We start from the raw sequence: 15,271 nt of genomic DNA, 5'->3' as shown, positions 1-15,271 counted from the left end.
TACCCTACCTGACCCTCATCTCTTCCTGCACCTGTTCTCCTCACTCTCCAAGTTCTCGACAATTTCTTCTTTTTTCAGTCTCATTGGCTCCATTTTTAGTCCTCTGTCCTCTTTCCAACTCTTTTTCTCAGTCTCATTTGGATCGTTTTTTCTAATTTGTCAGGGAGTCATTTGTTGTGTCTTTCGTCAACAGCCCCAATCAGGTTTTTTCCGCGCTCTCTCTACCCCCTCACTCTCTCCACCCCCTCACTGTCTCCACCCCCTCACTCCGTTGGGAATTCCTAAATGTGCGTTGTCCTCTCCGTAAAAAAGGCGGCGTCCTCTCCACTCCGACCCCCCCGTTCTCTCCCCCTCTCAGCTCTCCTCTTTGGCGATGCGTCCCGTCTTGCTCAGCACCGTGTTGAGCTCGCGGAGAAAACTGGGGGGCATGGCACCCTCGCCGCCCAGCATGGGCCTCCTGTTGGGGCCCCTGGTCTCGGGCTTGGGGGACAGGGGCAGGGGCATGGGCCCGGGCGCGGGGCGGGGGGAGGGGCATCTTGGCAGGGTCGGCACGGAGGCTCTCCTCTGGCCCGCGTCAGGGATGCTGAGCTGGTTCTTTGGTTTCAGGCAGTCAGCCAGGAGGGTAGCCTTGAACAGGGCACTGCCCCCCACACCAGGGCTGGGCCCACCGTCACTCGGGCTGAGGTGAAGGGAAAATACTTTTTCTGGCGGCTGGAAAGCAGAGAGTGAAGAGTTTATTCCAAACCTTCCAAAATCCATTTTGACAAGATATAGTTACGCTTAAATCTCCTTAATCCTATGTGTGTTAGTCTGCCATACGACAGCATTTTTGTGTGAATCTGCTCATTCATTGTGAAGCGACCAACACTATACTCTAAAGTACATACTTGCTTGGGGATGTTGTGCTTGGTTTTCTGGCCACCAGCTACAGCTCTACCACTGGTGGCTTTGTGACCTACTGGTGTTTTGTGGTCGGTGCTCTTAGACCACAGGTCCGCTCCATGCTGAAAATCAATCCATTACAAGTCACATGTAAGGCACACAAGGGAAAATAACCTGAACCTAACACCTAAACTATCACTGAGTTTCAAATCTGCCATGACCAATTCCATCCAGTATTGTTTGTATCATGTTAGCCTGGTTGTATCAGGCGTCACTGGTGCCTCTCCAGCCAGCCAGGCCGAGGACAGTAGAGTGTGTGTGTGGGTCTCAAGGTCGTGACCCTGTGGTGTTAAACAGCCTAAGCTCTACCTTTGCCTTTAACTTCCCGCCCTTTTCCTGCTGACCCTTCAACCTGCGAACATGCTGCTCACTAACACACCCTTATTTCATCAGCGGTAGAACATGTTCTTGCACCTTTTGTAAAGACAGTTTCCATGGAAACCCTGTCCTAGCAAATGCCTGCTAACAGGTAAGAGGAAGAATATTGAAGTGTTTTCTTTCCATGTCCTTATTATCGCTCTATTTCTGCCTGGCTTTCTCTGCTTAGGCTTTTACCCTCTCTCTCTCTCTCTCTCTCTCTCTCTCTCTCTCTCTCTCTCTCTCTCTCTCTCTCTCTCTCTCACACACACACACACACACCTTATCTTTCTCTCTACCCATACAGCACATCTCTAACCCTTTCAGTCTTTTCCTTATTAACAAAACCATCTTTCTCCCTTCTCTGTCGCTTGATCTCTTTCCTCCGCCCTTCCTACAAGCCCCTGCGCTGAAACCGATGGTCCTGATACTAGGCGGCACCGGGAGAAAGTCTCGTATTTTGCAGCTCGCTACAGATTTAGTGGTCGGGAGCTGAATTAGAGTGGTGGAAGCTTCCGGATGGGCATGGAAGAGTTACCGCTCCCCCTTTAATAAACACCTTAAAATCTTTAGGTAAGTAAGCACATTCAGCTAGCACGTCGGCCAAACATCGTCCTGCCATTTAGATCCATCTCCCTCTTAAAAGTATTGCTCTTTTTCCTACACACAGACTCTAATGCACTCAGAGCTTTTACAGTAAGTGCAACTAGAACACGTGATGTATCACTAGCGTGTGGCGGAGCAAACGGTTAACATCAGAGGTTCTCAAATCACACCTCTGGCAAACCCTACTCTGTTAAGTCTGGATGGTGGCTCGTGCTGGATAATAGCGTCAAGCTACTGTAGGTCTTAATTATTTAAATGAATCATACAGTTATTTGCAGTGAATGATGTATTCTCTTTGCATTTCCGTTTTTTTCCTTTCGAGCAAGGGAACAGGCTACCTCACGAGAACCCAAATTTAGAGAAGAAAATCGAAGGGTTTGAGGAAGAAATAAAGACGAGAACTGCGAGGGGAGGACGACCAGAGAGAGAGAGAGAGAGAGAGAGAGAGAGAGAGAGAGAGAGAGAGAGAGAGAGAGAGAGAGAGAGAGAGAGAGGACAGGACGACAGACAAAGAGACCTCCTCCAGCACGTCTGAATGCTTTCGTCTGCATTATTGATGCGCGCTGTGCGCTCTCAGTCACAGGCGGTTACAACGCGGATGTGTCTGGAAGCAAAGTACTCTCTGTGATTGTCACAGTTGCACGACTGGCTAAGGTCAGGTCCAGATCCGATCCAGTCGTATGGATGTATGTGCAGTGCCATCTGCAGATAGTATGAAGCTTTACAGAGCCTATCGATGAAGGACCCTCACCATTTTGTGAATGATGTCAGTCACCCAGGTTACCTGTGACTCCTCCCCTTCACAGCAGAAATGCCTGTGGGATGAAAGGGTTAAAAGTGTACACACTTGCATGTCTGCACGTTATCTTTCTCCTTGACTACAACAGTATATGGTTGACGACGGTGGCTTGATCTTTACTTTTTTACATACACTTTTTGTATGTTACTTTGAATAAAAGTGTTTGCTAAATGACTATTTCCCATTTGAGTCATCTTAGTTTAGACTACCTTGGACAATTACTTTTCGACTGATGTAACTGCTTTTTAGGTCAATAGATCAGTACGTGTTCAGTGTTCTGCTGTCAACAGTTGAATTGGTGAACCACTACAGTTTACCCACCATTGCTGTTTGTCTGTATAGATGGTGAAGCCCCAACTAGGAAAGGAGAGGGAAAGACAGACAGAGAGAGAGAGAGAGAGAGAGAGAGAGAGAGAGAGAGAGAGAGAGAGAGAGAGAGAGAGAGAGAGAGAAAGAGTGACAGAGAATAAGTGATTCTCTACCGTTTTGGCACATTTCCAACAAATGTTTATTTTACAAAGATATTTCTGGAGGTTATAATCTTCAAAAACCTTTTGCTTTGAGACACAAATCTGGGGGGCTGGGGGGATATTGGAGTTTTGTAACATTGAAGGAAAGAGTTCAGATGGACAGACAGTGATTTACTGCCAAGGCCTTTTTTTCATCTTTTTTTTTTTTAGGTCATAATCACATTTTCATTCAAATGCAGGAAAAAAGTAGTTTTCGACATCAGTATACTGGAGGTTCATTAGTATTTTTAGATCTCATGTTAGTTTCAGACATCAGTATACTGGAGGTTCATTAGTATTTTTAGATCTCATGTTTATGCATAAAGTACAGGCCACTTAGGTATGCTGTCATCTTACACACTCAACCCTCATACATTTGTGGTTTTGTTTGAGTGTGTGTATGTGTGTGTGTGTGTGTGTGTGTGTGTGGTGGTACAGTACAAGACAGTCATGTAGTGTTTTGGTACAGTAGGTGGCTATACTGTGACTTTGAGGGATCCTAACCCCAAACCAAATGTGTGTGTGTTCGCAAATATGCACATACAGTGCTTATGACTACCCCGATGCATGAATAATCCAAAACTATGTCTGGTTTAAAAACAGCGACCAAAGAGTGCGCTCTTGATACTACTCATGACAGGGTGACATGAAGTTCATTGCTCTCCGCGGTCAAAAATCAATTTAACACACATTGAATCACTGGGAAATGACATTATTTGAACAAGGGCTCATCGCTGGTTCTAATTAAGGTTTCTCGCTATTTTAAAATCAGCGGCAAAAGAGTGCGCTTGTGAAATGGTCACGATAGGACAATGTAAAGTTCATTGCTCTCCAAAAATCAATTCCCACACAATGAATCACTGGGAATTAAGGGTTGGTGGCCTGACTCTGATCAAATTGATGTCTCTCGCTATTTGAAGTGGGTATCGGGCAAAACATCTTCTCAGATCTGGGTATAAGGTAAATCCCTTTCCTCGGAGGTGAGTATACTTGCACTGTTTGTTTAGGACCGCCCTCAGTGGGACAACATACTCTGTAACCCCCCTGTTAGACTGGGACTGCAAAAGAGAGGAGAGGAGAGGGGGGAGAGCAAAGGAAAGAGAACGCTTTCAGAACACTAACAGAGGAGGAGAGGAGGAGAGAGGAGAAAGCCCCCAGCATGCCTTGACTAGCACGAGCTCTCCCCAGCACTCCAACCCAATCTCCCCCTCTCTCCCCGTCACCCTCTTCTCAGGTAGACCAGCTGTTAATGATGTGTCGAAGAGCTGGATCCCCTTCGCCTCTCTCTGTGTCTTTGACTCTTTCCACCCCCCTCAGCAAATCCTCTCTCTCTCTCTCTCTCTCTCTCTCTATCTTTCTCACTGTCTGTCTCTCTCTCTCCCTCCCACTCTCCCTTTGTCGACCTCTCTCTCTGCCTTTCTTTGTTTCTACTATTAGAATAGTTTTTGTGTGATTTTACAATGCTTCAAAATGAATTCTCTCTCTTAACTCAACATTTCTCTATTACAATACTACTCAATCTTTACTGTTTCCCTTCCAATTATCTCTTTCCATATCCACTCTCACCCCCCAAATGCCTCATTCCCTTATCCTGTTATTCTGCCCTCCAGGATGGAGAAACTCATACAATCACTGGCTAGACTCATTTTTCATGCTACTCCTTGACTCTAATTCCGACACAGCAAAAATTAAGAGGAATGATAATTGGGCAATGTGAAACAGTGGGCTGGCATCCTCCACTTCTTTGCAGAAAAAAATGCTGCCGTCTTGACAAGAGTAATAAATTAGAATATTACATTATTATATATTTTAAATAAAGTGGTAGCACTGTTTCTCATTGTGAGAAGCGGGGCTGATCATTTGTATTTGTTAATGCACAATTATGTTTAATCTATTTCATGATTGGGAATATTAAAAGCAAACTGAGGGTGGTTGGGTTGATTGCATAGTCCGGGAGTTCGGGCACTTACAGTTAAGCAAGAGGGATTTAAATCGTGGAGAAGAGAAAACACACAATAACACTTTTCTAAGTGTTAATAACAACAATAATCCCTCCATCGTAATGATACGCTAAGCACCATTTTCCTTCCCAGTCCAAAACAGACACAGTATTCTACATGTCTACCTGGTCGGAGGTTTCAGTTTCTTCTTGAGGCCCAGGTAACACTTCCCACACTTGATAGGGATCTCTCTCTCTGGTTTAGTGTTCTGGAAGAGACAGTGACAATTCTAACGTTGTAAAGTAAAGTACAAGGGCTACCAGAAGGCTAAAATGTCTACCAGTTTAGTGAAATGACACGTGGAAAAATGTCAGCAGTTTGTCTCTTCCTTGGCTCCGCCCACCTATAATCCCAACATCCCCCCCAACAAGCCTTAACGCTCATTGTCACAGAGGCTTTGAAAAAGAAACGCCTCAGAATATCAATTAAATTTCCGCTACAATGATAACTTCCACCTTCTTCATGCGATAATTAGCCACATTGCCGAGTGTGCCCGATACTACACTAATTAAGGCAAAGAACAGCCTTCATTCAAAGCCTCCTCGCCTCTTCCTCCACCCCCTCCCCCCGCCCTCCCCCCTTCCCCCTCCGCACCATCCCTCCACCTCCATCAATTATTAACACATCTTCACACTCGTTTACAAAACTGTGTCTCAACTGGAGCAACGAGCTCTGAAAGGCGTGCCTCGGGGGGGCCCTTGTACCCGGCATGCCACGCGCACATTTCCACGGGTTCTAGATCCAGAGAGAGAACTCAGATCGGCCTACGCAACGGAACACTCGTCCCGTCGGGGGAGCGTAGAGAGAGTGATTTGAATCTGGGAATCTAAACATAATGAGAGTTTCTTTCTTCTAGTAGAGCAATGCTAACTTTAAGTAGGGAGAAATAGACCCATTTGGAAAAAGGCGATTTCGATAGAACTAACACTTTACCAAACACAAAACAGTATACCGTCTTTAATCCTGAACGATGACCCCGCTCTACAGAAGGACCTGCCTCTGTTAGTCTTTCGTTAAGTAGTGGTTCCCCCCACAAACCCTTGACCACTACACACTAATAAAGACCATTCCCAAAGTGAACCTACTTTAATGTCTTTATACAGGAGCAGCTTGTCATCCTTGAGGACAACATATCTGTCCTGGAATTTACTGGCAGTTAGCAGCTTCGAGGATCCATCCCTGTACTTCAAGTAGTCGCCTTTCAGACACTGCTTCTGTCCTGGTGGGATGGACAGGAGGAAGAGGGGTCAAAAGTACGTGAGACACAAGCCTAACCTGTATACATCACTGTATGTACTAGACTGAGAGTAGTGTGTGAACCAGTGTCATTGCAGTATGTATCTATTGCTTTGACACAACAAACAAACGCTCACTTCTTGCTGCACATTTATAATCAAACTGTAGATATTTTTTTATACTGTTAATATATCTGCTGAAATGGCTTGTTTGAGGATTTTCAATCACACGTGTGTGTGTGTGTGTGCGTGGGCAAGTGAGACTTTGAGGCTCTAAGCATCTCTGACTCACCTAAACGTTCAGAACATGTTTTGACTCCTTTGAACTTTTTGATGACAAGGAAGGCGGAGCTAGGGTCGTCCATTGTGCTCCATTCCAATACCTGTTCTAGAACCTTCTCCTTGTAGTGCAGTGGTCGTTCTGGCAAAAGCAGACAAAACAAAAAGTGTGGAAAAATAAATACATTTTGCCAAGACGTACTGTATAGAAATCATGCACCTGTGATCTGGGCTATTGTGGGTGAACAAAGCCTAACTCCCCTCAACAACAAAAAATTACATCTCCAAGTCACTGAATGATAATTATCTAAAATGCCATCAGGAAAATCCTATCAGGAAAACACAAGACCATTAGTTGGATGTTTTATTTCCTCCCCACTTTCATTATTGTGTAGTTCAAATTTGCAATTATCCTCAGCAAATCTGAACATGATTAGAAAACACACTCATGTGCAAAATAGACCTATTATCTTGTCCTAATTTGCTAACAGAGTAATATGGTACACACTATCAGTTGGAAGCATCACTTGTACATCACCCTGCATCCTGCTCCAGTCCTGCTTCCAAAGCATCGGCCTATCCAAACAACTGCCTACTTTTCACATGCTATAAAAACAAAAAACTTGCAGTGGGATAACCTATTTACAGAATGGAGGTTTATCTCCCGGGATCTTTGCAGACCTGGGCCATGAAATTAGTTACCTGCTTTCCTCCAAATATTAGCTTCCCTTTTCCACCCATTACCACAGATAAAGGTGTTTATCTATAGAGGGCCTTCAAAATCCTAATTACCTAACACTGTCTCTCCCCTCTTGCTGGTCACAGGCAAAAACTGTCAAAACAGCAGCTTCAGAATTGCCTGGATGTTTATTCGACGGCAAAACATGTTGTCTCACCGCAAAGAAATATGCTGAACCATCAGCAAATACACTCAGCATTCCACAGACCTCCATTTTTAGATGAGGACAGCCTGTCCTTTGGAACTTTGTTCAAGGGGGCAACAAAATAAATGGGACGCAAACTCGATGAACGTGGTGAGAGGAGCACACGGAACACCAGAGAAGCACCTTCTCGGAAGGCTCCTGTTCCCCCACAACCTCCCACTGGGAAGGGGTCTGACATGAGGCTGTGTGCAAACCAAGCCACTGAGGTGGGTGCAGGACTGGTAAAAGCTCACGACACGCTACAAAAGCGATGATTCATTCATGCAGCCATCAGACTAATTCCTGAGTGTGGGCGGCATCCATTGACGCAGGTTCATTACAGAGGTAGCCTCATCTTCTAATCATGGAGCCTGGAGATGAGGGGAGTGTGTCCCTTGCATGTGCCCTGCATGAAAATTGCCCATCAAACACTGCCTTGTGAAATCCAATCACTAATTCGAGGAGTGTCGATGGAGTAAAACGTTTGGGGTGCAGGCTTTGATTGGAAAGGCTAGATACATGGGGTTATGGTTAAAGGGGCTTCGAATGTCTCCAGCGTAGATTTAGTCAAACAAAACCTACATGAAAATAGGTTTCAAATAAACGTTTTATCATTCTCTTCCTGTCACCTACCTAGCTCTCCATTCTCGATAACTTCGTACGCGGTCCAAAAGTCACCGGCGTTTGTGACAATGTTCTTCATTCCCAGAGTGGTCTCCGTCAACTCACCTGACCGCATGGTTGGAGACAGCTGCCGAAAAATGAAAACGACGTCATGTTTGGCGTCATAAACCTCAGGCTTGTGGATTATGATAACCACGTTCGTAACTACAATGAACACTTCAATCAAGTACGGTTTGTAAAATAAGGACTTGCGACAGTTATCTGACATTTTGACATCGTTTTTTTAATGGGGAAAGGACAACTGAACATCGCTGGTTTAAAAGCCTGCGCAAAGCCAGACACTGAGACCTTTTGCGAAATAATTGTTCTGTGGAAAGAATTTGAAAAGGCCCTGCTTCACTCCAGAGAGTAAGAAGGAGAGAGAGCAAGGCAAAGAGAAGTGTTAATGTCAACCTGAGTCTGAGCAGACCCCTGTCACCCCTGCCTCTCTGCCCTACCGCTGTTCCACACCTGCAAAATAAGTCCATTACCTGCAGCTCACCAGCGCCGCTGATGGAACGCAATTACTCACACAATTAAATCAGACGTTTCTTTGATTAGCTCGCTTTTGATTTATTTTGGTGGCAGTAATCCCATCAGGTTTAACCACCAGTGCCTCGGCCTTATTCCATCACCTCCTCCACCTCTCCCTCTACTCCCTCCTTCCTTTCCCCGTTCTTGCTCCCCACTCGCCCCCCCCCCCCCCCCCTCGTGTTTCGGTTCCCTCCACCCTTACTCTTTCCACCCCTGATTCCCCCCCAAACCCTTTGACACACAAACGCACACATTCACTCACACACCTTGATTAAGCAGCAGTTTTCGGGCTCTCTCCTTTCCAGGTACACCTCAAAGATCAAGTCCCCTGCCGGAGAGAACTGGGGAGGGAGGGAGGGAGGGGGAGAGAGAGGGAGGGAGGGAGGGAGAGAGAGAGAGAGAGAGAGAGAGAGAGAGAGAGAGAGAGAGAGAGAGAGAGAGAGAGAGGGAAGGGAGCGAGAGGAGAATAGAATCAGGCAAAGTTAAATAATACGAACAACAAGAGAGTCTGGATTAATTGGCTTTTTGTTCTAAATTCCTTGGTCTAGTGTGGTCTGGACTTAAATGCAGGGACCCAAGATAGGCATTAGAGGATTTGTGGAAGCAGGAGCTGTGTTCAGAGCTGCAGGCAAGCGAAATCTTCCGCTGCTAATTGATGGGATAGTTATCCGAGCAAAGGAGGTCAAGCCGGGTGAAGTTAGGAGAGGTAAAGAGCAAGGACAATTGATGCAGTCTCTTCAATCCTGTCAAAGTTTACAGTGTGCACTCCCTTTGTGTTCTCTTGCGATGTGGAACTGCCTTTTAGAGCTCAACAAATCTTCCCGAGCAAAGTTCTTGACAAGAACTTGGTTTAAACTTTTGGGTGTCATGCACTAACAAATACACACACACACATACACACTAGGTTGAGACCAGGACAGAGACCTTGAGTACTGAAGCAAGCACTCACGTGTGTCAGTTGACTGCATTTCAAGTCAACCTTGCTCCGGCATTGTAAAACAACAGGAAAGGTATATTGGAATCGAAAATGTCATTGCACATGAGAAACCGTTCCTCCTCAGTTCCTGTTCTCGCGCTCTTTCTCTCCCAATGCTTCACCAGGTACTCTCGGAAAGATACATAAATGAAGTGCAAACTCTTCCAGACCAAATCACTCGACAGGAAAAGAATCAGTAACACTGAAACAGTCCCGAAAAGGATTCAAAGCAATCCTTCCAGCATCCAAATGACGGCTTTGTTTTTAACAGTGAAGTAGCAACGCAATGTATTTGAGCAGGATATGAGAGGCAAGGCCTGAGGCTTAAGTTCATCTGAGATGTTTTCGTAGAGGAAGAAAAGCAATCCATGACAACTGCTGCCGGCATCGGAACATAGCAAGTTGATCCTTGATCCTCATCATTCCAACATTCATCTTCCTGCTACTGTGCATGTGTAAGTGTGTACGTGTGTGTGCTTGTGTGCAAGACTCAGTGTGTTTACATTTCCTCTGTAACTGTGTGTGTGTGTCTGGGGGGGGGGGGTTGCCTATGTAAGCAAGCGAAGAAAAGTATTGCATGTGTGTGTCTGCGTGTGTGTCAGTGGGGCCCATAGAACTGAATGATATAGCTATGAGCAACATTGCTCATCATGGTGTGCTTACAGAAGAGATTACAGCTCACAGACAACAGGCAATCACAGCTCTATTCAGCCAGTCTCTGGTAAACTCAGGAACGATAGAAAGAGAGAGGGAGGGAGAGTCAGAGGGAGAGAAAGAGAGAGAGAGGGAGGAAAGTTGAGTCAAGAGTGCCCGATACAAGCTGCTGAGATGAAGTGATGGAAATGACGGGAGGGAACTTAACAGTTTGGCGCGGCGACACCACATGTTTCAGGGTGTGTCATGTACTGTGTCGTGTGAGTGCTAAATCCGTAACCATGGTAAGCCATCATGTCAATCATGTGTTGTTGAGAGGGATACCTTAACATGCCAACGGGGGAGGACTCACATCTGACTTGAAACGCTCAAAAAAAGCTAAAGAAATTACAGCCTTTGAAACTAATGAGGCATGAGGTGTAATTGCAAGAACGGCAACAGCGCCATTAAGATAAGTCCGCTCTACCGGTTTACCACCCCATCCACCAATGGGCAGGTGGGAAACAAAGTCAGGAACTTTCATTGTCAAAGCGGGAGAAAGAGAGAGGGGGGGTGGGGGGGGGGGGGAACTCAGTCATCTCTGACTCCAACTGAGATTGGCGATCATGCCACGCAGAGAGAAATAAAATCACATTGAGGCGAAAATTGCATTCATAATGTGTAAGAATAGGGTAAAATGTTGTACCAATGACAAAGTGTGTGTGTGTGTGTGCATTTGAGCACACAGATTTCTCGCAGGTGCAATTACTATAATATCCTATTCACACATCCTGTGAACCCCTTTTTCTTCTCTTGGATGTGAAGGGATGTTAGTGCTTCAATTGAATATCTGGCACTTTTATTTTCCTCTTCAACTCTGTTTGGAGTCCATCCTAGATTACCAAAAACCTTTAGCAAGACTCTGACAACCTTGTATTTTCCTTTTGAGTCCAATTCTCCCTCCACGTAGCTTTGTAATAGCATTGACCTGTAGTTTTGTTCTTTCAACAGCCACTTTAGAGTGTAAAAAAGGAGAGAAAAAACCCCCGGACTGACTCCTACATGAGCTGGATGGCGAGAATGATTCATTTGTTTTTTTCTCCAGGTTATCTCAACAAATTGTTTCTTGCAAGCACAGCCATCCAGACATTAAGCGGCTGCCATAAAGGTTAACAGGAACAACAACCTCTCATCCCCCACTTGTTTCCTCCTCCTCCTACCTCCTTTCTTCCCTCTCTTTTCATCCCCAACCGACCAGACAGATCAAATGGATTTCGGTGTGATGAAATCGCACAGACTTCCCCCACACAAATGTCTACACCACCTCACACACACGCACACCAACACACACAGTATGAAATGCATGCACGCATGCATCAAAAACATCCTGATAGTGTTTGTCAGTGGAGGTAAATGGGTTGACTTACTGTGGCATCCTTCTTGTCATTCCACCTCGTAATGAAACTGTTCTCCTTCTTCATCTGCTTCACTTGGTCCTCCTGGACCTTCAGGGTAACACACACAAACACACACACAGCATTGCAACATTACACAATTCCTAACATCCCACTCCAATGACCAGAGCTGAACTAGACTAGACTCTTAGCCTTCTTTAGCCTCGCATGGGACATTTGGGGCAAAACAGTCCCCACCTCTGTATATAGAGGAAGTTCAAAGCTCCAGTTCTGGACAGGAGCCGTTGCAGAACAGTGTCACTCCAAAGTCTAGAAGTGGGTCGCTTCTCACAGACTTTCCAAGTCTGCTGAACTCATTTAGGAGTTGGAAGTGTGGGTGATTGTTAGACACCAGGCTCAGTTCCAACAGTGTAAATGGGCCAGTGTACATCACTTTACAAAGCTCTGGGCTGGGAAAATATGATTTTTTTATTCCGGCATTTGCTATCATTTTCAGAGAACAATTTGCTTTGTCAGGGTTATGCACTGCAAAGAAGATTGAAAGTGTGGGGGGGGGATTCCTCTCTCACACACACACACACACACACACAGACACGCACTCACACAGTGCTTCAGCCTGTGTGTTTGGTTCTGATAAAGGACCAAATTTCCGGCATGCGACGCATAAAACTTTCCTACGAATGAGCTTGCGTCTGCCACTTCTTGGGTGCTAGTGTTGTGTGCGTTTTCATCAGCGCTCACTCCCATTGGCTCGGCTTCAAGGCCGCTTGTTGCCGGAGCGGTGGCGTTCCTAACTGATTTGGAAAGAATCCTCCCTCTTCTGTTCTGGAACGAGAAGGAGAGACAAGCGCGTCTCTGGAACAAACGTGCCCACACGGCTCCCAATCCTATTAGCATGCTAGCTAACATTCCGAGTGCGACGCTGACGCAGTTACCCCTCCTCTCTCTCTCTCTCTCTCTCTCTCTCTCTCTCTCTCTCTCTCTCTCTCTCTCTCTCTCTCTCTCTCTCTCTCTCTCTCTCGTCTCTCTCTCTCTCTCTCTCTCTCTGTCTCTCTCTCTCTCCTCTCTCTCTCTCTCTCTCGTCTCTCTCTCTCTCTCTCTCTCTCTCTCTCTCCCTGTCTTCATTAGCGAGCTGTATCCTCAGGTGCAACGCTAATAGGTTCCCCCGGGGATACACGGCGACTACAAAGAAAGGTTCCGTGCTGTCGTCGCCACGTTTCGCTCTGAGAGTCAAAGCTCCGAGGAGCTCGATGACGAGCGGCAATCCCGCTAACGAGCTAGCGACGGCGGGACAGTTTGCGATGAGGGAGAAGAGAGGGGAGGAGGGGTCACTCACATCAAACAGCTGCACATAGTTGTTGATGAGGTCCTGCACACGCCTCGCCGCCTCCTGCTGGTTCTGGCCGTCTGTCTGGAAGAGGCAGGGGGAGAAGAGGCGGGCCAGGTCCTGAGTCTGCATCTGGTTCAGGTGAGAGCACCACTGGACCCTGTGCCAGAGGGAACACATGAGCAAACACACACACACACACACTCATGGAAATATTCATCTACAGTACACACACGCACGTGCGCGCAGCGCTGATCGCAAACATTCAGCTCAAGACACAGACAGAGAGAGAGACACACGTGCACACACACACACACACGCACAAACAAACAATTGCCAACATTCATCGAGACAGACAAACACCCACACAGTTGCAAACATACAGCTACAAACAGATACACACACACACATTATTGAATACCTTCAGCTACAGGCAGACACACACACACACACACACACACACACACAGAGACCCGCCGGGCTGTACCTGAACAGGTGCTGCAACAGGGCCGCCAAGGTGGCCCTGTTGATCTTGGGCAGGCTGCGGATGATGGCGGAGTACTTCTTCACTCGGTCCCTCTCGTCCTCCTCATCTGTACACACAGCCGGAGATGAGGGCACAGGCGACAGCGTGAAGAGCGAAGCCTGTTTTCGTCACGCACCCTACTTTCAATCACCGCAGGAGCGTCTACAGCAACAGACTACTTCAACAGAAACAGACAACGTCTGAATTGAATTCCTGCTACACCTTGTAATCAACACAAACACTTGCGTGAATACGCGTTGCTGGTTACGAACACCAAACCATTTCAATCAGGCGTAAATCCCGTTACAATTCCATATCCCCTGTGAATGTGACGATGGACATACTTTGAGAGGGAGTGCAGTAAAAGCGGGGTTATCTGACGCAAAGTGAGTGTCGCTGTTTCGCAGCGAAGCAAAACAAGCCACTACAAAAGTTTGTAACATAAAGACTGTCCTTGGCTGACCTAGAGCGGACACCCAGTAGGGGTAGAGCTCCTTGGCCAGGAGAGCGTCCTCCGTCTGGGACAGGAACTGTCCGTAGGGTCTTGGGTGAACGTCCTCCAGGCCATGCTCTTGGACCCTCAGCTTGACGTTGCGCGCGGTCCCCCCTGAAGGCCTCCAGGAGCTGGGCTACACGGGCCGGATCCCCCTTCCTCTGGTACAGCCCCTCCTGACCCAGACCTGGTTAGGGGAGTGTGTGTGTTCAGTGTGTATGTGTATACTGGGGGTTATGAGGACATCTTAATGACTTTTGGTCAAATTTGACATTTACCATACTGTGGTGACGAAGGAAATGCAGCTGTCGACGACGATGGGGACGCCATTTTTACTGAGCTGCTGGTTGCTCAACGCCTTTCCGTCTGTGCCCGCGGCCAATCGGATGGCAGAGTGCCACAGGGCGAAGTCCACTTTGTTGTAGCTGTGAATGTACACAGTTCTAGGACAGCCAAGGGAAAGGCATTAATACATATGACATACCTATGGTATAAAATGTCCCTGAAAAACAGATTGGGTATGTGTCAGCTGAAAACCGGAGTCAAAGTCAGAACTGTACATGGTGGCGCAGTTAGATGAACAAGCTTTTTTAGGAGAACACTCTTTCGAACAGGTTGGACCTACCTTCCTCCTTCCACCATGAGAAGCACCTGCATCCTCTCCTCACCATCCACATAGGTAGAGATCGCTAAGGAGAAACATACAGATGGATCTGTGCATGTTTCATTCAGAGATAGTTAATGGAAGGTCGTCGATTGGACATTTCAGCAAAACACTCATGACCAAGGCCGCCCTCTTTCTTGATCATCTATTGAGGTGTAGCCTCGGATACAAGTATATGTCATTCATGACTCAGAGAGCAAGTGTAGACCGTACGTCTAGACGACTCATACTGACGTATTAAAATGGGAGGGGGAAAAAACTAATTGAGGGTTTGAAGGGGGTTGGGTTGCAGTGTTAGGGTAACATAGCGGCTTCCATTTCAATTTGATTGTGTTTCCATGACTCTGAGGTGGCAGACCTCCCCGTGCACCTGCAGCTGCCTCGTTGACT

General features: G+C 46.6%; 1 protein-coding gene across 1 annotated transcript in view; it reads right to left on the bottom strand.

The window, feature by feature from the left end:
- Positions 1-354: 354 nt before the first annotated feature.
- Positions 355-15,271, bottom strand: part of arap2 (ArfGAP with RhoGAP domain, ankyrin repeat and PH domain 2) — a 26,020-nt gene continuing 11,103 nt past the window's right edge. The window contains 16 exon segments of the mRNA XM_067261139.1: positions 355-711; positions 888-1,004; positions 2,657-2,720; positions 3,026-3,061; positions 5,339-5,421; positions 6,299-6,432; positions 6,741-6,869; positions 8,284-8,401; positions 9,114-9,188; positions 11,884-11,961; positions 13,208-13,358; positions 13,686-13,791; positions 14,188-14,332; positions 14,334-14,444; positions 14,501-14,660; positions 14,843-14,952. Of these exon segments, the coding sequence (XP_067117240.1) occupies positions 355-711; positions 888-1,004; positions 2,657-2,720; positions 3,026-3,061; positions 5,339-5,421; positions 6,299-6,432; positions 6,741-6,869; positions 8,284-8,401; positions 9,114-9,188; positions 11,884-11,961; positions 13,208-13,358; positions 13,686-13,791; positions 14,188-14,332; positions 14,334-14,444; positions 14,501-14,660; positions 14,843-14,952 (1,974 nt within the window).

This window comes from Osmerus mordax, chromosome 23, assembly GCF_038355195.1.
Source record: "Osmerus mordax isolate fOsmMor3 chromosome 23, fOsmMor3.pri, whole genome shotgun sequence".
NCBI lineage: Eukaryota > Metazoa > Chordata > Actinopteri > Osmeriformes > Osmeridae > Osmerus > Osmerus mordax.
The sequence above is the reverse complement of the archived record's forward strand: the minus strand, read 5'-3'. Positions and strand labels throughout refer to the sequence as shown.